The sequence below is a fragment of the Cydia pomonella genome, chromosome 19 (genome assembly GCF_033807575.1).
Source record: "Cydia pomonella isolate Wapato2018A chromosome 19, ilCydPomo1, whole genome shotgun sequence".
In the NCBI taxonomy this organism is placed as follows: domain Eukaryota; kingdom Metazoa; phylum Arthropoda; class Insecta; order Lepidoptera; family Tortricidae; genus Cydia; species Cydia pomonella.
The window spans coordinates 9,981,004-10,001,820 of NC_084721.1; the positions used below are offsets into that span (position 1 = coordinate 9,981,004).

A 20,817-nucleotide genomic window follows, 5' to 3' on the forward strand; every position below is an offset into this window, starting at 1 on the left:
TTCCCATCATTTGGGCTTGGCGCATCATGTCTTTTTCCTCCATATCTCTCTGTCGTACGATATCTCAACATTCTCCTGCTTTCTTTTCATATCATCTCTCACACAGTCCATCCACCCTTTCCTTGGTTTTCCTTTCCTCTTACATCCCTCTCCCTCATTCGCGTCACATGCTTTCGTCTCTCCGCGTCACCTACCACTCGGTACCACGCTAGGCGATTTGATCTTAAATTTCGATTGAAAACCGGTAAATAACAATTGTCAGACATCAGACCATGAACAAATCCATTAAATAATGATGACTTGTCATATTTTTTAACATTAACGTGCACTACATTTGATATATTTTTATCGTCTATTAATGTTTCAATTTCTTCTAGACACAACTCCGCCGGAACTCACAAACGGCGTAATACCGAACGGGAAGCTGTCGGTACTGAACGGCAAAGAACCAATATACGAGGCGGTCATACCACGACCGAACGCCGAGCCCGAGCCAGCGCCGCCGCCACCTGTGCTCCCACCAGAAAATGGGTAAGAAACTTTATTCATTATTACAGCTGTGTAATGATGCTGTCAGCATTAAAGATAGGCTTGAGCAGCCTATTGATACGAAGGAAAAGCATCGCAGAGAACACCAGCATCTCTCTTCAGATATGCGTGACTTTCGGCTAGAAGGTTTCCAATGTCTTCTACTCTAAGTATACCAAGAGCCTTTGAATATGGAAGTAAAGAAGTTAGGGTGTGCACGAGTACTTTTTTAGGCACGGGTTGCATGTTAGCAAGCGCCCTTAACTTCAAAAAAGCACGGGAGTTCATTCAGGCGTGCACGTCTTCAGAACTTATGGGGTTGGCTATGTTGACTTCAACAATAAGTAGCGTTTGCGTAAGTACCTTTTTGTGGGTAAAAAAGAAATGAGACACAGATGTCGTGCCAGGTGGTGTTGGAGGTGTCGCGCTGCCCGCGCTGAGGCACGAAGAAACCTCGAAAAGACCTGCAAATAATAAATTGTGGTAAATAGTTTGTTTTCTCTTCTGCATTGTGGGTCAGCGATTTAAATTTAGATATAGAGGAAGTAAGGGATGGCAGAACGCATCAAATGTTTTATCTAGGGAACAAAACATTTTACTAACAGTAAGGTACGAAACCAGTTGGCTCCTAACTCCACAGCCCTAATCATTGATATTGGTCTAATTCACTGGAGTCAACATGACTCTGAATTTATATTTTTACCTAACTAACCTAATACTTTTCCGTAGTTACTCAACGCGAGAGCCTGAACTTGATCCCGCGGCCCCACTGCCGCCGCTCCCCGTTCAGAAGACGCCCCAGCCCAAACCGCCGAACATCATGACGAGCAGCGTGACCTCGCAGAAACTCCCGCCCTCGATGACGAGCAGCATGACGTCACGCAAGTCGGCCACGCCGCCGCCCGTGCCCATGGACACGTGCATGAGCCCGCCGAACATGATGAACGGGGATACTAATGTAAGTGTATGCGATCTTATTAAATAATTCAATTGTGAGTAGTGAAGGCCAAGCTTGGCCTCCTGTTCCGATATCAGAGTGGTATGTTTTCAGCTCATCTCGTTTATAACATTAAGTACCGTAATTTTTAGAGTTGAATTTGTCAGTCGATTCTATTTTTTACTAACTACGGAAAAGATAAATGAAATTATTTAGATTATATCTATTTGTATTCTTGTTAATTAAGTATGTGGCAACGAAGCGTCAGAATAATAATTAGCTTATTTTAACGAATGAGATGTGAATCGATTCGCTTTTATTATCTTGATGTATATTTTACCAAATTAAAAAAAAAGGGTTAGTATTCACCAAAAGAACCAAAGTCAGTTCTTGTAGTTCATATTCCCATGTGAACAGAGCACAGAACGCAACGCGCGTCGCAAAGAGCGCGTGGAGCGTCGCCTCCACCAGATGGAGGCCGCCGCCAGCCCGCCCGCCTCGGCGGCGCCCCCCGCCACCCCGCCCGCGGACGCCACCAACGACCTCAGCGAGTTCGCTAAGTTGTACTTCAATGACCACCCCAGGTCGCCTGAAGGTATGAATTATATACTGGAGTTGACGTTTAAGGCGAAGGGTAGGGCAAGCTCTTTCCATACAAACTTTGTGCGCGTTTTTCTTCGTTTTTGTTTGCGCTACAGTTATTATTTTTGGTAAATATGCTTATTTTTCTGTTAGCTAGGGCTTGATGTGTAATTTTTTTTTATTTTTTTTTTTTATTTTTTGTATTTTTTTTTAATAAAGAAAAATTTCTACATGAAGTTCTGCGTATATCCAATATATACAAGCAAAAAATTAAATTAAATGCTATAGTGCCAAAGCTAACGAATAAAACTTGCACAAGGTTTGTATGGAGAATGCCTTGCCCTACCCTGCGCCTTAGATAGGTTCTTTCATTACAAACATCAGAGCCTTCTTGCTGAATTTGTATCTTTTAGAAACCACCAAACTGAGCAGCTGTTTCCAGATATTAATCCTGAAATGTATGCAGCTTATGGCTGCATGCACAAATTAACAAGAATTCAGTAAAACCGGCTTAACAAAATCACGCTTAATATGATCCTCACATAATATCCGAACCTGGTAACTTGTTTTCCTGCATTTTTCACGGTTAATACGCTTTCCCGCGTGTTTTTGACATAGTCTTTTCAGAATCTTATTCAGCTGGTTAGCAGCCGGTAATTTTTTCGAAAATGCTTTCGTCTACTTGGCTTGTCAATGAATTCAAAATTAGGTCTACACTAATTTAATTTTTTGACTAATATTATGCCGTTCTCAGGTACAATAATAGCAACGCTCACACGCAAGAGCAAATCCATGGAGCTGCTAACCAAAGAGGAAATGATAACGTATCACAAAGGAAACAACATTCCCACCTCACACATACAACTGCACGACCCGGACAGTGTCACGGCTGCCGTCAATATATTCCGTGTAAGTAATCCTTGGATTGCAATTTGAATCTTGTTTTTAGTAATATGCGGTCTAAATTTGATTACATGAAAGATCTGTTATGCTTTTAAATTGTAACTTGTATCAATGTGTATAAAGTTGAATAAATATAATGACTAATAAGGTGTTGTCTTTCAGGATTTGTGTCGGTATATGAGAGGAGAGCTGACCGCGGATAAGGAGACACAAGTGATCCAAGCTTTGATTGGCAAGGGGTTAGAACGGGAAGAGTTGAGGGACGAAATATTGGTGCAATGTGTCAGACAGGTAAGATCGTCAACTGAAAATCGTAAAATAATTCTTTGAATATTAAGAATATCACCTTCTAACTGTAGCGATTCAAAACATACAAGTGACTTTTATTGTCTCCAAACAGATCACCGAATGTCCCGTCGAAGAATGGGCCGAGCGAGTGTGGCTGATCCTCTGCCTGTGCGCCGTTGCTTGGCAACCGTCTCGCGGTCTCTCGCGTTACTACTGCGCGTGGCTGCGGCAGCGAGCGCGAGTGCCCCCTTCAGCGCCTGCGGCTCGGGCGGCGCATTGTGCGCAGTGGTGTCTTGACAACTGTCGAGGCGCCGCGCCGAGGTTGCTGCCGCCTAGCACTGTTGAGATCGCGGTAAGTACTTGAAGTAACTCTTATTAGCCGGGCTCTTCGAACGATCATCGTACAGCAAACTGTTTCGTCCGTTTCTCTTTCAAGCCTAGCTTATCGTCGCTTCTAAGACTCTCGACTGTACAATATATTATTGACACACAACAAGGCTCATTTTATGTGTAACTTTTATCCAGGCGATGCGACGACTCGGCACGATAGTCTGCCGCTTCTTCTTCCTCGACGGCCGCACTAAAGCCATAGACGTGCACCCGGCCGATACCGCAGCAGCGGCAGCCGCTCGACTCGCTGACAAACTGGGCCTATCGCCGCATTCAAGAGCTGGCTGGGCCGTGTACCAGCAGCGAGGGAATCGGGAGGAGCATGTGCGCGCCACGCACTATCTATACGATGTCATCGCGGCTTGGGAAATGTGAGTAGCAGTCTTGTCGTTGTCTAATTTGTTATCCACCAACTAGTCCCGGTTATGATTATAGTGATTTCTTAATTTGTCTGAATTTCTATAATATTGGTATTTCTTAGGCAACAAGGCCCCGGCGGCGGTTCTGCAGACAACCGCTTCGTGTTCAAGCGGCGGCTGTTCCGCGGCGGCCGCGAGCTGCCGCACGACCCCGTCGAGGTGGCCCTGCTTTACGCTCAGGCCGTGCATAGTGTCGTTAAGGTAAACGTCAATTTCCAAGGTTATTTTTGAGATAAATGTACTTGCGATCATATATGTTTTATCTACGAAGGTGAGTTGGAATTATATAGTGACTGATCATAGGTATGCGCACTAATGCCAACCTTTTTTTTTACACATTTTTTGTGACAGATAAGTATCTGAAACAAATAATCGCGGCAAACGAAGGATTAAATGCTAACACTCCTTGTAAACATTTATTTCTATGCAGATGGACGAGTTCCCAGTATCAGAGAAGGTAGCCCTGCAGCTAGCAGGGCTCCAGGCGCAAGTGTCGCTGGGCGAGCCGCCGCCGAGCCCGCCGCCGCCGCACACGCGCGCCTACTACGCGCACCCCGACCAGTTCCTGCCGCAGCGAGTGGCGCGCGCCCGGCCGCAGCACCAGTGGGTGAGTGTCGGAGGTGGCCTGCAGCCAGCAGGGCTCCAGGTGCAAGTGTCGCTGGGCGAGCCGCCGCCGAGCCCGCCGCCGCCGCACACGCGCGCCTACTACGCGCACCCCGACCAGTTCCTGCCGCAGCGAGTGGCGCGCGCCCGGCCGCAGCACCAGTGGGTGAGTGTCGGAGGTGGCCTGCAGCCAGCAGGGCTCCAGGCGCAAGTGTCGCTGGGCGAGCCGCCGCCGAGCCCGCCGCCGCCGCACACGCGCGCCTACTACGCGCACCCCGACCAGTTCCTGCCGCAGCGCGTGGCGCGCGCCCGGCCGCAGCACCAGTGGGTGAGTGTCGGAGGTGGCCTGCAGCCAGCAGGGCTCCAGGCGCAAGTGTCGCTGGGCGAGCCTCCGCCGAGCCCGCCGCCGCCGCACACGCGCGCCTACTACGCGCACCCCGACCAGTTCCTGCCGCAGCGCGTGGCGCGCGCCCGGCCGCAGCACCAGTGGGTGAGTGTCGGAGGTGGCCTGCAGCCAGCAGGGCTCCAGGTGCAAGTGTCGCTGGGCGAGCCGCCGCCGAGCCCGCCGCCGCCGCACACGCGCGCCTACTACGCGCACCCCGACCAGTTCCTGCCGCAGCGAGTGGCGCGCGCCCGGCCGCAGCACCAGTGGGTGAGTGTCGGAGGTGGCCTGCAGCCAGCAGGGCTCCAGGCGCAAGTGTCGCTGGGCGAGCCGCCGCCGAGCCCGCCGCCGCCGCACACGCGCGCCTACTACGCGCACCCCGACCAGTTCCTGCCGCAGCGCGTGGCGCGCGCCCGGCCGCAGCACCAGTGGGTGAGTTACTTGATACTGTGATTAATTGCCGTGAAAACAGAGATCGAAGGTTGTGCCTACATTCGCTGAATGCCAAGGATACAGCTCGTAGCTTGGGAATTTTTATCTCACGTTGCGTAGCTCGTGAAATATTATGCACATGGGTATATTGAACACGTGCCGTGAGTTAAAATATGATCTAAAATACAAACTCAAATAACTATCTTTAAACTTTTATTTAATAATCTTAATATATGACGTACCTATTGCCCAACAGGCCACAATTCTGGCTCAAGCGCACCGGCAGTTCGGCGCCGGGCGCGCGGAGCTGACGGCCAAGGCTCTGTACTTGTCCTGCGTTATGCAGTACCCTCTCTACGGGGTCACTCTCTTCCCTGTCACGTACAAAGGATACTGGGCGCATGGTAAGTCCGATGTAAAAAATAATTCTTTCGTGTGTAAAAACCTCTAAAAAGTATAGCCAATATTACATACATTTCGTATTGTTTTATCGATGTGAATTTGCGCCTACGTTACAGTACAAATCCCGTAGAAACAAAGCCAAAGACATCATTTAATCGTTTATCCTTAAGGTGTCTAAAATGACCATTTGATTAAGTATTAACATGCTAACAAAACCATTCAATTACACTCAGGTCCCAACGTACTCCTCGGAGTGGGAGCTGAAGGTGTCGTCCTAGTTCGTCCGTCGGACAAAGTCGCGCTCGCCGAGTACCCGTATAGCAACATCGCGGCGCTCGTCATGGACCCCGTCGACAACGGGCTCACCATCAGCCTCACGCACCACGGCCAGCACGACGGACACCGGTACATAGGCTATAGAATTCTAAATGTTTTGTAGCATTGGATATAGTTCCGATGTCAATGATAGCTTCGGCATCCTGAATTCGATAGTTTTAAAAGTTCACCGTATAAGTCGTTCTCATGAGTCGAAATTCCTTCTTACTTCGTTAGAGGTCACACCATTCCACTCAAGATAAACCAACCCTCTCGGCTCGCTCTTTTGAATTTATTTAATCGTATGGCATAAGTACACATCGTAAAAATAGAGACAATATAATTAATCAAATGTCTACACATAGACCAGTCAGCATCTTCATGGCCTCGTCGCTCAGGGTGATCAGGTCTTCGGAGGACCGGCAACATAAAGCGTTATAGGGCAGTCTTGAATTATGTGTCGGATGGTTTGGGCTTCCGCACCGCAGCTGCAGGCCGGAGAATCCACCCACCCACAGCGGTGTTTGTAGTAGGCGCATCGACCGTGCCCAGTACGAAGTCTATTAAGTCTACACCAGTCTCGTCTAGGGAGGTCCGAACCCATTATTTTGGAGCCAGGTATAATTTCAGAGCCTAGTTTTCCCGCCCTTGACAAATACCTCGATTCTGCCCACTCGCGTTTTAGATTAAATTGAGTATCTGTTAGGTGTTTGCCGATACTACACGAGGGATTTCTAGATTTGAGACGTTGCTTGTTTGGCTTTAAAAACTCTGGGAAACATGGTGGGTTAGGGTTGTTTTGGATCTTGGACACTTCCCGAAGCAAGGCGTCCTTCCAGTGGCAAGGGGTAGATTGGAGCGTCCCAGATATGACTCGCATGGCTTTGTTCAGTTGGACATCTACTTTAGAGGTATGAGCACTGCCTAGCCACTTTTGAAGTGGAATCTTTATAGGGAATGTTTGTTGTCAGGTGCATAGTCCTGGAGTCGAGCCAGAAGAACGAGGCGGCGTGGCTGATGGCGGCGTACAGCCCGGTGCTGGGCAACGGGCTGGCGGACGAGCCGCCGCGCCGCGCCGCGCCGGCGCCCGAGCGCGCGCGCCTGGCCGCCGCGCTGCGCAGCGCCCGCCGCGCGCTCGTCGACTCCGGCCTGCTGCGCCGCCCCGCCGACCTCTCCGCCGGGAACTTCCTGAGAAATACGCTTAGGAGGTGAGCTCCAATTATTTAATAACAATAATAACCGACACAATAATGTACCCGTATTGAAATATTCGTCTTGAAATATTGACATGTATAATTCACAACCTTATTAGGAGCTTAGTCTTTGTTTTTTATTATTATATCAAATATGTAATACTTTCTATTAGCAGCAGTGGGTAAATGATTAATTTTGGTTGCAGACTAAGTAAGCACCGACTGGAACGTGTACGGCTAGACATGGCCGCGGAGACGCAGGGCGAGTGCTACAAGGGCTTCCCGGCCGGCTACTGGTGCTGGTCGCGCACCCTCCCGCACAGCCTCACCAAGCTCAACGAGGCCGAGGAGGTGGCCGCCATGCAGATATTCAAGGTAACATTCATTGGTTCACATCTTCCAGCCTTATTAAAAACAAGCGTTGGATTAAATCCTCTAAGAGAGCAAACACTGATCTGCGGTAAAGAATCCGCAGATATCCAAAGCAACGTGCGACTGCTGGAGAATTACGTCAGGAAGCATTGGCTATATCTAGAAAGACTTAAAATTTCAAATCCCGTTTAGACTTTACTAACGGTCTCAGTGCATTTAACTAAAATGCCGCTTTTGTAGTGCCGTAGAATATGTTCATAATGTAGTAGTAAATTGTCCACAGGATATAATGAGCCACGCAGGCCTGAACACCAACGAGGGCAGCACCACCAACCTGGCCAACAACAACAGCGTCAGCAGCCAGGAGAGCGACAGCGACGACCGCGTGGCGCTGGCTCAGTCGCTGCTGCAGCGCTGCCTGCAGAAGGACACGCTGCTCAGCGAGCTGTATGTGCAGCTCATCAAGCAGGTATGTTTTGTGGAGAATTTAATTTAGAAAATAAAGCATAAGGCTTTGGACAGATGCCACCGTGTAAATGAGTTACCTACCATGTTCTTATTCAAGAAGTTCCTAGAGAAGAGATTCCGAATTTTAGAGATCTAGTACGAGATTAGCAAGAAATATATCAAGTTTAGCAACATTACGAATTTTCCTAATGCGAGCTTCTCAGGATTGTGATTTCAGTTAGTTTTCAAAAACTAAACATACTCCGTATCGGCCTGAACAATCATACATACCTAGTTACCTGGCAAATGTGTCCCTAACGCACCATTTTACTAATCGCTCTCGTACTACATAAGCCATTTCACTAAGAAATATTCGCATGCGTATAGCGATCTTATTGCAAATGATTCGCGAATAGAGGTGCATTTGCCAAATTTGAACGCAATATTACAAGTACTCGTTTGACAGAGTAGAGTGTAAGAGGTCCCTAAGACGTAATACTTTGCGCAGACGACCGACCACCCCGAGCCGTCGTCGCGCGTGTCGGCGCGGCACTGGGCGCTGCTGTGCGCGGCGGTGGGCGCCGCGCTGCCGCCCACCAAGCCGGTGCGGCGCCTGCTGCTGGCGCACCTGCGCTACCGCGGCACCGCGCTGCACGCCGGCGAGGAGGGCAAGTTCGCACGCCGCGCCGAGCAGGTGCGCCGCTACCTACTCCTATACGACCACAGTAGTGTCTCTACTACACGCATGCCTCATCGTGTGGTCGAGCGCCATCATGACAGGACAGTAACGGGACCGGACATAATGTCGCGCGGTCGGGGGCTAGGACGTCTTTTATTATTGATTGTTTTATTTTATTCGGAAAACCAACAGCTTATGTAAACTAAAACTAGGTGAACACAAACATGTATCAGTGAAGCCAATTACAAATTTATTTATCTTATATCTTTAAACGAGCTATTCTTGTATATATATATATTTCGGGAATCTTGGAAACGTTTCTAACGATTTCGATGAAATTTGCTATATGGAGGTTTTCGAGGGCGAAAAATCGATCGAAAACGCGCATGTTTTAGTTTTTATATGTTTTCCGAGCAAAGCTCGGTCTCCCAGATATTTCACACGTCGGAAGACCATTCGCATTCGCTTGTATTTTATCGCCACTCGTTTTGAATTACTACTTTCCACATTTGTATACTATAACTTTATTATAGGTGGCGCTAAGCATAGCGCAAGTGCCTCGTCGCGCGACCGCTCCATCCAAAGAAGAGTTACTGTGCGCGGCGGCTCGGAGGCCACTACACGTGCGGGTACTGCTGCTGGATGGGAAGCAGCTGGGGCTCGTGTTCGGGCCGGCCGCCACCGCCGACCACCTCGTGGCCATGCTGCGCGACAAGATCGGCCTCAGTGAAGCCGCTACAGGTTGGTTTCTTTTTATGGCTTTCAATCGCAAGAATACTAGAAATGTCCGTGTCGAGCGCCATGCTCTGCGGATGCAGAAAATATTAACGTTTGATCGGCCATCTACCTGTCTCTGTATGTACTTACGTCATTTGTTTATTCCTTTTTACAAGCTATGTGAACGTAATACGATGTTGTATACACATGTGCAGGGTACGCGCTGTACGAGGTGTGCGCGAACTCGACGCCGGCGGGCGCGGGCGAGCGCGCGCTGGGCGGCAGCGAGCGCGTGGGCGACGTGCTGGCGCGCTGGGAGAAGGCCGGCGCCACCGCCGCCGCTTGCAGGTCGGTTCACACTTTACTTTCTTCATAAAACGTGTCTTCCTTTCTACAGAAAATAATGTCTTGCTATTTAAATTTCATTTTAGATTGTAAGCTCATCTCAACAGATCATTTTGTTTCGGAGTTTTAATATAAATGCGTGCCAGTTTTCTAGTAGACCGCGGGCCAGGAGCATATATCTGATAGTTTAGATGCTGTTTTAAATAAAATAAAAAAACCCTCAGCAGGGTGTATCGCAGTGGAAAGACCATCAGCTATTCACATGAATATGTAAAGCGCTTATTTTTTATATGTTCATGTGACCAGCTGACGTTCTTACCATCGGGATACAGCCGGCTGACGATTTTTTTTAATTAACAATAGCATCTGAACAAAGTATCAAACTGAGACGATGACAATTATTTTTTACGTGTTCCGGTGGCTGCCATTCTTCAGGCCACCAACGGAGCGGCAGCTGACGTCTACGGGGGTTCATCATACATAGCCGTTAACCACTATACGAGTTTTCTCCCGGGAGGCGATTGGACATGGAAATCTGTTCTTGGCTCGCGGTCTATAGCTAAACTGGCACGCATCTATGCGATTAGAAAACTCTATTCTAAACATATATTTTTTTAAACAGGCTAGTTTTCAAGAAACGGCTATTCCTCGGCGAGCGGCCGCTGCACACGGCGTGTGCGGCCGAGATGGAGCTGCTCTACTACCAAGTGCTGCACTCTATACGGCACGATCGCCTGCCCATCGAGACTGACGAAGCTGTAAGTGGAGATCCGGGCTTTATGCGCTGTTTCTTATTTTACGAATCTACATATATCACTGAATCATTCATAGGAAAGTGCAAAATGTTCTATAACCTAATAGATGTTAAGCATCTCAAATCAGTATTTATGTCATTGTTTACGAATGCGCTTACAGTAAGATTGTCAATGATTCGCAGATAAAAAAAGAACTATGACAGATTTGAATAGTTTTGGCCTAATATGTTGCTCAAGTACTTGTAGCACGTACAACGCAGAGATATAACACCTAAGGACATACCGCGAAACACGAAAATCGAAATTTTGTTATCTGCCTCTCCACCGCTCTTGAATATTCGAATTATACAGACGCAAATAGTTGAACAAACGAAGCGGTTCGCGACAGGCCCTCCGGTTGCAGGTCGAATCTAACATGAGTGTTGCACAGGTGATGGTCGCGGCCCTCCACGCGCAAGTGGTGGGCGGCGAGTGCGCGGGCGGCGGCGAGGAGTGCGCGGCGGCGGCGGCGGCGGTGCTGCCCGCGCGCCTGGCGCTGCCCGCGCCCGCCGTGCGGCTGCACCACCTGGCGCTGCGCGGCACGCCGCCGCACGCCGCCATGCAGCGCGCGCTCACGCTCGCCAGCTCCTGGCCGCTCACCAGGGCCACCATCTTTGACGTTATGGTGAGTCGCGCACTAAATCTGTGTACAGGTCGTTTTGTGACAGACCAGAAAATTTACCTACAGTACTATAGGTATATATTGTGGCGGACGATTTATTGATTGATTTGACGCGTCGCGATACAGTGCGTCTTCAATTCATTCTTTGCAACGTTATTTATTGGAGACGGTATCATTTGCAAATGAAGTTATATTTCGACAAAATTCCTTACGATCCCACCTTGGATAAAACTCCATTCCTATATACTTAAGATTTTTCACCACACCAACTGGTAAAGGCCCTCTTAATTGTTCAAAAACTAATGAGAAAGTTGCATTTTATCCACATGTGAGGCAAAGTAATCAGATGTAAATTTTCAGTTGTTTCCTTATGTTAGCTGGTAGAATCTACTTATAGATGTTTTTTTTATTACTTTCATTACGATTTAATTTGGTTTAATTTTTTTTTTGTATTTCACGGGTCTTCTTCGCTTCACTCGTGTGGTGAAAAATTTTGTGTTTCACTCGGAAGCAAAGTTTCTTTAACCCTCGTGCCTTGAAACCCTGGCAACGCTCAAAATTCCACTTCTCGAAACACTCGTTACGCTCGTGTTTCAATTTTGGAATCTTTCGCTTGCAGGGGTATCAATATCATAGCACGAGTAGTTAAACAATAACTTTGCCCCCTTGTAAAATAAATAACTATTTCACCTCCGATTGCCTGCCGTCCTAGAAAACGTACTTACGAGTCGTTCCAATCCAAACATGAATATATGATTGAATTCCCAGCAATCGTTCACCTCGAACTGGCCCCGCGCGCTGTGGCTGGCGGTGGACGCGCGCGGGCTGACGCTGCTGCGGCGCGGGTCGCGCGCGGCGCTGGTGTCGCACGACCACGACCAGCTGCTGGCCGTGTCGCCCGCGCCGCGCGCGCTGCTGCTCGTCACGCGCGCCGAGCGCAAGCACGCCAAGCTCGTGCTCTCCACCGACCAGGTACATACTACTCCTCCGCTTCATACTACTACTTCACACACACTTACTGATTTACAATGTGCATTTAATAAATGTTTCAAGCCCAGTAGGTTCATGTTTTTCTCCCACTCTCACTGAGGGTAAGCGTGTCAAGCGTGAGCGAGATGGATTTACGTGCTCGGGACCGCGGATATTATGTTTTTAAAATTAATTTTTTTGTGTGTTTAGATAATAAAAAAAGTAATCGCTGTGTTCTCTCAAGCATAAATTTGCTAATTTGTAGAAATAATTTTCAGTTTTTGTGCAAAATTCATTATAATTTGTTCTATCGAGCGAAAGTCAACAACTCAAGTAACGAATCGAAAGGGGTCAAGATTCCTAAAAAATTTTTTGCCAACCGCATTGTGATCTAAAAAAAGCGCTACGACTTCTCATAAACTCCGTGCTCTGAGCCTACTGCACCATAATTAAATTGACACAGTGTAAAATTTATCGTTTCTCAATAAATCATGACCTTTTAAAGGTATTACTTAGTCGGGTCATAAGTTCTGTCAAAAAGGTTTTGACTGATAAAGAAGCTGTAGGTACAGATCCCTCATACATATGGTTTGAAAGCTTATTTAATACTGAATTACTTACAATATAATTTAACGTAATTTGCTATCTCAGTTTTGCAAAGTTCTATGAAATATTCAGAAAAATGTTACTTATAAAAAAATATGCAAAAAATACGCGACCTGTTCAAGGTGATTTTGATCTATATATTTTTTTTCTTTTTAACAGGTTTAAGACTTGCATAAAACAAAAACCGGATCTTTTATCTTTCTTAAAATATATAATTCATGTGCATTGGTATTGCCAAATTGTAACTGCACGTATTTTACCAAACCTACTCGTAGGATGGCAGTCAAAAATTAGCGTGTCGCTAAAAGTACCCCAAGTTTGAAGGATATTAGCTGAAGTACAGACTGGTCGGAAAACGAAATGCTCGTGATAAAATAACGTTCTAATAAAGTAGGTTCATACAAATAAACATATTTTATTTATGTGACACTGATTTTTACTCCCTTTTGTAAAGTATTCGCGTCTAACGAAAATCCTAAAGTAAACAAGTAGTAAATAAAGACGCGATCTAAATGTTAAATAGTTATTTGTTTTACAAGGGGGCAAAGTTGTTGTTTAATCGCTCGTGCTAATATTGATACCCGAGCAAGCGAAACGACACGAGGAAACTACTAACTATGAAATACCAAAAAATTCAAATGAAATCAAATCCAGATGAACGTAAAAAAAAAACATTCAAAGTCATCATTTAAAACTCAATTCTACTAGCTAACATAAGGGAACAACTCAAAATTTGCATCTGATTACTTTGCCCCACATGTGGATATAATGCAACTTTCTCATTCGTTCTTGAACAATCAAGAGGGCCTTTACCAGTTGGTGTGGTGAAAATAATTATATCACGTTTTGATCAGTATAGAACTAATTTTCAAATCGTGGCAAACTTTTTTTATTAAAAGCTTTGTATTACATTTTCTTGAACTTATGACTAACTAAGTAATGACGCACATATGTACGAGTACAGACATTGAAGCTGAATTCCAAGCAAAGATAATCTTTAAGATAACATAACTATTGGGAGCGTGCACGACTGTCACGCAACCTAGTGTCCGCAAGTCTAGGGGAAAACGTCAATTCACTACATCTTATAAAACTACTCCAAAACTAAAAACTACTGAACGGATTTTCAAACGACTTTCATCTATCAATAGAGTGATTCTTGAGGAAGGCTTAAGTATATAACTTGTTAAGGTTTTGTGTAAATTGTTTGAAATATAACGATGTTTTCGGAAAAAATCACGCTGGCTAGGAGCTTTAATCGAAAACGCTGTCTAATCCGTTTGAGCTATAACAACACAATGTATGGTGGGGTTGTTTCTCATTCATAGGTCTACAAAAAAGTCCGCGATGTGAAATGTCTATCTTTTAAGGATAACTTACTATATCCATTCTTAACTTCTAGAAAAAGATCACGTAATATGTGGCATTTGCAAAGCTATTTACATGGATACATTATTAACAATTATCAAAATAAATACGTTAGTTATATTAAGCATTTCATACAGATTACAATGGTCCTTTACACCATACAATTTAAATGAATATTTCAGGAGTAATCGTAAATCAAAGTTTCATTTCGAGCCATATAATTGTACGAAATGTTAAAGACGCTATCCGCAGTTAGTTCAAATTTTTACCACCTTATGCGCTGGGATCGCTTTACTTACCCCCACCATGCACTTCGCACGGTCCCAATTTATTGCACAATTATACCAATACTTACCTAATCGACGGATGACATACTCGATTATCCCCACAGGCGTACCAGATAGCCACGCTGATCAAGGACTACATCGAGGCCGTGCGCGGGCCCGTGTCGCCCGCCGTGGCGCCGCCCGCCGACCCGTGCGGCGCCGCGGCCGCGCGCGCGCCCGCCGCCTCGTGACACCCGCCCGCCTAGTGCCAGTGCTTCCACGTCCGGCAGTGAACGAGCCGTTGGCGGCGCGCCACACTCACTGGCCGCTAGTAAACCTTATACCCTTGCAATAAGGTTTACTCACGATCAGTTATGTGCCGATGGTTGAGAAGCGAAGCGGCGATTTCGCTGACCGATTGAGAACCTTATCCTGCTGCGATAAGGTTTTCGAATGGTCAGTTAGTGTCGACGCCGGTCCGGGCGGGTTGCGGTTTGGCTGACCGTTGATATAGTTTTACCGCTTATACATTGATGTTTCTCTGTCTTTTTGATGAAGCATCAGGCTGGGAATTTAATTGAACGAGGGTCTATAGATCGTGTCATTCACGAAGACGCGTACTTTGACCGTATTGTCATTTTATTATAGGTTAGATTTGACAAATCTGCGCGTCATCGTGGATGACACGAACTATAGATTGAGACCTAAACAATCATAACAATTTATTTAAAAAATATTGGCGTGTCTTGTGTAAATATAGCGTCTTCGAGGGACTAATAAGACCGAGGAATATTCTTGATGTAATTTATATCTGTGGTTCTACTGTGCACGATCTTTTAAAAGAAGTTGAAGTAAAATTTTGTTTTCGAAAGGTAAATTATGAGCTTCCGATTTGCGTCATAATGTCTTCCGTTAGTTACCGTGTTATTCGAATATCGATTTTATATTCGGCAGCCAAACCTTACAAACCCCAACTTAGCACTAGATTTTATGTAAAGTAGCTAAGTCGGTAACTACTCCTCGTGTAATGGTCGTTAGTTAATATAAAAGATTAAACCAGACTAGGAGTAGTTTCGCCCGTCAGGCCCGGAAATGTTAAGCCATGACGGAGAAGTAAATGTCGAACTCGCACGTGAACGATAAAGAAAAGTAAACCTTATTGCTATAGCAGAAGGTTTAAATTACGACAAGTATGATCCTGAAAAAGTTTACTATGTTGGCATAATGCAAAGCTTTATTTAATATTTATCTAAAAGCATATCAACGAGACAGTGTAAAATCCGCATTTACTTCAGATCACAGCAGGCAGGTACAGTGGTGTTCGGTTTTGAGTGTCAGGATGGACGATTTCAGTTACCAGAAGACGGGGAAGCAAACAAAATTAATCATAGTATACAGTAATCTGAAACTATATAACTGTAAATTTACCCCCATTTACTTTTAAGGTGACATACTGACTAATCTAGAACTCCGTGACAAAGAGTGCGGGTAAATTAACAGATAATACGTATCTTAGTAGTAAATAGCTCAGAAAATTCAATCCGCTAAATAAAATAGAAGTAATATTCCACTTTTATCCATTTCCTAACATAAAACTGCCAGTATAGTGCTGTTAAAATTAAAGGTGTTACAAATTAATGTTGCAGTTTAGACTTATTGAGTGTTAAAAATTATATTCAAAAGTTAATAGATAGCGTAAAGTTAATCTAATCTATCCCTTCTCTGTGGTTAACTGTAAGCAGCTCGTATCGACATTTTACCCTTAAGCTAAGGTACTTATATTGTGCATTTTGTGACCTAGTAAAATATACATTTAAATGAATGAAATTACTCATTGATATAGTTGCTCACGTAACGATAACGGCGCTACGATTTTACTCAATTTTCTAATCGTTATGCGCCTCTCAATAGTATATAAGATTAGATGTTATGTGGCCACGAAATGTACTCCATAAGTAAATGTATTCACCGACATTGGTTAGCAGAATAACATACAAATAGGTTACTAACTTAAAATTCCTAATGGAATGAAATATAGCTATAACTATTAACTTAAATTCTAGCTAATCAATGGTGTTTTAAATAAACGTAACATCATGTAAGATAAGTAAATGTTGATGCTAGCTAGTGTAACCTTCCTAATGTAATCCTCCTCCAACAGAATCCTCCTATAAGAAACATATAAAGGTATATTTAAAATATAAATAACGATAGTTTCTCACCTTCTCATATCATCACTCGTAATATGATTGCATACTTCTTTAGATCGACCTAGGTAGCTATAGTAGGTACTAGGTATCCTCTATAATTGCCCCCCGCGTATAACAAATGCAATTTTAATTTTTCAAAATGAAGATTTAAATTACAATGGAAGGAGAGACCTTTTTATACGCCTCTGAGCGGCTATAGGATCATCTATTCATTTCTGAATTTCTACGAATATTCTTCTTCACTTGATATTGATAACTGAAATCTTTTCTATTTCTGCATTTAAAAATCTATGTAGAATTTATCTTATATATTTATGTGGCGGTATGACAAAATTGCGCCCACAATTGAATCAGCCAGTATTTCATGCCTATCTTAGAAATCCAACGCGAATTTCCGCAACATAGTAGTGGCTACATTATCACGATAAGGATTTAAAAAACCCACCTTTCTCAATTATAAAGAATTATTCATACACCTAATGTTTCATTGTATAATTTGCAGCCCAACTATTGTGATAGCGTTAAAATTTCTTGACGTTGATTTACAGTGTAAAAATTGGGTATAATATATATTTGCATAAATCTCCCGATATCTTGTGTTGTGCCTTGAACAAGCAAGAATAATGATGCTAATATCACCCTAGATTCTGAAATCAGAGGTTCATGATGTCAGTAGCCATTATTCTTAGCGTCTTATATTCAGTGAGCGACTTGTGCAAATTTATTGTGACTGCGAGATAATTACTTATTGTTTACAAATTATATAGCATCATCTATCATATACTATACTAATATGCACAATGTTATAAATCAATATTTTATGGTTATACATAATATAGATATAATTATGCATTTCAATGAGTAACCTTAGGGTAACATAGCTTACGCCCTATACTCTCCTCTAGTTGAGTCCTTCATATTATAGAAGTTAATCTCAACAATGTGACTCAATGCTTGCACCTATGTTGACTGTTTATCAGTTTTGTGCTGGTTTGCTTACTTGTGTTTCTGATCTCATAACGAGTATTATTTATTTAGAGGCCATATTGCGTTGTAATTAATAGTTATTTTTTTAAGATTTATTTATTGAGATTAATGTACATATTTTCGAGAAACAAGTAAACCAAAGATTTTGAATCATCCCTTTCGATGTTTTTACTTTTGACAAATTTAATTACATTTTGTATATAAAATTATCATTAGAATGATAATCTATATGACGTAAAGTTCTCTTTACATTATAGGAGATATTTAAAGCACTAGGGCTAATGCAACATTTGGCATTCAACAAAATACTCTTAGCTTCCGCTTGTAATATTCACTACAATTGTTTCTGCATGCATCAGTTTCATGCTTTGTATTTATCGGATATATTAAAGTACTACATTGTAATGTTCAGTGCTGTTAGTGATGACAATATTTCGTGACAGACTTGTTTCTTTATAGGTTTAAGATTCTAATTATAGAACTAACTTGACCCATAGGTTTTGCGTGACTACCGCATTGTACTGCCCGAATAGACTGAAGTGTCCAAATATTTCCTTTTTTGACATTTGATAAATTGTTTTGTTACATTATGTATGGTATTTTACCCCATGATTTGAATGCCAAATAAATAATAATTAATACTTGTTTAAGTTTTATTTCAAAATTCATAATAATTAAAATAGTAAATCTTCACTGTGTTACTAATCCTAAATAGTCATCCATCAATGTTCCAATAGCAAACTGAAACAAAGGAAAGTATTATTCAATAAAAATCTTTCGAGTAAGGTTTAATTAGCAAATACTTAGGTGTAAAATAATAAAATATTGTGCCCCTGAATATGACAGCCAATATAGAAAGTGCTATTTTGTGGTAATTAAATTGTATTGAGCTGTATTGCACTATTATCAGAATTAAATGTCACTTTGATATTACACAATGATTATAAATAAGATGACATCTTATTTGTACTATAGAGTTTCCAGATGCATGCACCCACGAGGGACAAAATAAGAAATGCAACAATCTTAAAAACATGTTTTAACATTACTTAGGTTCATTGTTGCCCACCAAGTTTTGGTGGTGTGACATAGCATTTTAGAAGTAGGCAGAATGAAAAAGTCCCACTCCTACTGAAAGTTCCATAAGCCCATCTCAATCAGTGATCTCCCTTCTCCCCCTTCTCACCACTATACTATTCTCCCTCTGAGTTTATAATCAATTAATCTCTGAAAGTACCCGGCTTGAGTCCCATGATCTTGTGTAATTCCATCTGCCCAATATCTTGGTCCAATGTGTAGTTGCGTCTCACTCTCTCATTAACCTTTTCAACACTTTCTCCCTCGCATCAAAATGTGGCATACACGCCAATATGTCAACTATTGAGAAACGAATTTAAACCTTATGTGTCAACAGTAAAATTGCTTTGACAGCGTCTGCCATGACCTCTTTAGTGGTCGTTGGCGTGGTAGGCACGACAGCACACAACCACTTTAGTGGCTCTTGGCATTCAAAAGGTTAAGCAAAAAGTGGAATACCAACCTAAGTAACATTTTCCTTACTCTGTTTATACTGTCCTCATCTTGTACTTTAACACATTTACTGCCAGACAAAAAACGGCGCACTACCCCAGAAACCGGTGGTCTATAGCTACGTACAAAACAACCCGCCCATCGGGTTGTCCGGCATCTGAACAAAGTTCACGAGCGCCCACCAAGTGGGTTCCTGGCAGTGAATGTGTCAATTTCAGAGTTTGTTAGATAGGGATATCATCATTTTATAAAAAAGGGGGCTGCCGAGATCGATCTATCCAAGATCTGTCTGTCCATATATGGATACACTAACTGTTCATTCTTATAACTCTAAAAATTACCTGCCAGGTATAGTTTGATGTTTTATCAAAAAAGGAGATCTGAATTTCTGTTTTGCCATAGTTAAAAATCTATAAAAATAATTACTTTGTGTCTATTAGATAAATAAGTCTAACTTATTTCAAATTTATCCAGTTGGGCTTCAGCACTGAGCTATGATTAAAAACTCAGTTCAATAAATAACTAAACTTGTGTACTTTAAAGACACTTACAATACCAGTGGCATCAACCCGGGTGCCTACAATCTTCAGTCTGATAACATCTTCCTCCTGGATCACATTGTCTTCCTGCTTGCTCTTATAACAAGGTGGGTTTACATTTGGGCAGAACTCCATATCTGCTGGAATGGACTGCAAAAGCCAAAACATAAATACTCAATTTTAATGTTACCAATATATGGGCATTAAAATCAGCATTAAAAAAACTTACATGATGAGATATAAAACAACTAAGAGGTCCAATCTGAGCAAACATCCCAACCTGGAAACAAAATGACCATTTATATGACAGAGTAATAAGTTACAACATTGTAAGCTGATTCTAACGCAACAGTAAGTTAATTCACTTATTGATGTGTTAGTTAATTACCTTATTAACTTGTGTGACAATAGCATCAAGCACTTCACCCTTGAATGGCCGGAAAACTATGGCCTTATATTTGATTGGATATACTACAAAGCCTTGCCCTGGCTGTATGAGACCTGCGCCTATATTATCTATTGTGGTAACAGCTATCACAAACCCGTACCTGTAATAAACTTATCAGTCAAGATTCAAGAGCAACAAAATATAACCTAAACTGTCCTATAAAAATTTACTTACTTTCCCGTGCATGTTCCCTCGACTTCAGTGTATAGTTTTTGTTTTACAGTATCCAACAATTGTGGTCCAAAATACCGCGGATGAAGCAAAATTTCATGTTCCAAGGATATCTGTTAAAGAATTTAAAATGTAACAATAACATTAATACAAAAACTTACAATAATATATCCGAATAATTACTATACTCACGTGATAAAACATTGTGCTTTTAAATATTTTATCTTAGTAAAAAAACATTATTTCTTATCGTAAATCTCCAAATACTCAGTAAATACCGTGTAGCGTCCGCGTCCGAGTCCGAGCCGAGAGCGGCGAACCATTGACATTGACGTTTCGCAGCGAAACTTTCGCTCGGCTTGTGAATGTTGCC

At 43.2% G+C, this 20,817-nt stretch overlaps 2 protein-coding genes across 2 annotated transcripts in view; one reads left to right on the forward strand and one right to left on the reverse strand.

Annotated features, from left to right (window-relative positions):
- The window catches only part of LOC133528388 (myosin-I heavy chain), a 115,468-nt gene extending 97,071 nt beyond the window's left edge, over positions 1-18,397 (forward strand). Inside the window, exons 20-40 of the mRNA XM_061865763.1 lie at positions 378-531; positions 1,258-1,486; positions 1,883-2,060; positions 2,802-2,956; positions 3,113-3,241; positions 3,351-3,590; positions 3,764-3,999; positions 4,110-4,248; positions 4,478-5,464; positions 5,721-5,868; positions 6,100-6,271; positions 7,153-7,389; positions 7,581-7,749; positions 8,030-8,215; positions 8,702-8,887; positions 9,406-9,613; positions 9,805-9,937; positions 10,557-10,692; positions 11,120-11,353; positions 12,119-12,322; positions 14,685-18,397. Coding sequence (XP_061721747.1) covers positions 378-531; positions 1,258-1,486; positions 1,883-2,060; positions 2,802-2,956; positions 3,113-3,241; positions 3,351-3,590; positions 3,764-3,999; positions 4,110-4,248; positions 4,478-5,464; positions 5,721-5,868; positions 6,100-6,271; positions 7,153-7,389; positions 7,581-7,749; positions 8,030-8,215; positions 8,702-8,887; positions 9,406-9,613; positions 9,805-9,937; positions 10,557-10,692; positions 11,120-11,353; positions 12,119-12,322; positions 14,685-14,810 — 4,586 coding nt within the window. The 3' untranslated portion in view covers positions 14,811-18,397. The remainder of the gene's footprint in view (positions 1-377; positions 532-1,257; positions 1,487-1,882; positions 2,061-2,801; positions 2,957-3,112; positions 3,242-3,350; positions 3,591-3,763; positions 4,000-4,109; positions 4,249-4,477; positions 5,465-5,720; positions 5,869-6,099; positions 6,272-7,152; positions 7,390-7,580; positions 7,750-8,029; positions 8,216-8,701; positions 8,888-9,405; positions 9,614-9,804; positions 9,938-10,556; positions 10,693-11,119; positions 11,354-12,118; positions 12,323-14,684) is intronic.
- On the reverse strand, positions 18,396-20,778 carry LOC133528387 (DNA-directed RNA polymerase II subunit RPB7). Its single transcript, XM_061865762.1, has 6 exons — positions 20,637-20,778; positions 20,448-20,557; positions 20,214-20,373; positions 20,055-20,105; positions 19,838-19,975; positions 18,396-18,497 (listed from the first exon to the last, which is right to left on the reverse strand). The coding sequence occupies exons 1-6, from the start codon at positions 20,646-20,648 to the stop codon at positions 18,447-18,449; spliced, it is 522 nt and encodes a 173-aa protein (XP_061721746.1). The 5' UTR covers positions 20,649-20,778; the 3' UTR covers positions 18,396-18,446.
- Between the last annotated feature and the right edge of the window lie 39 nt (positions 20,779-20,817).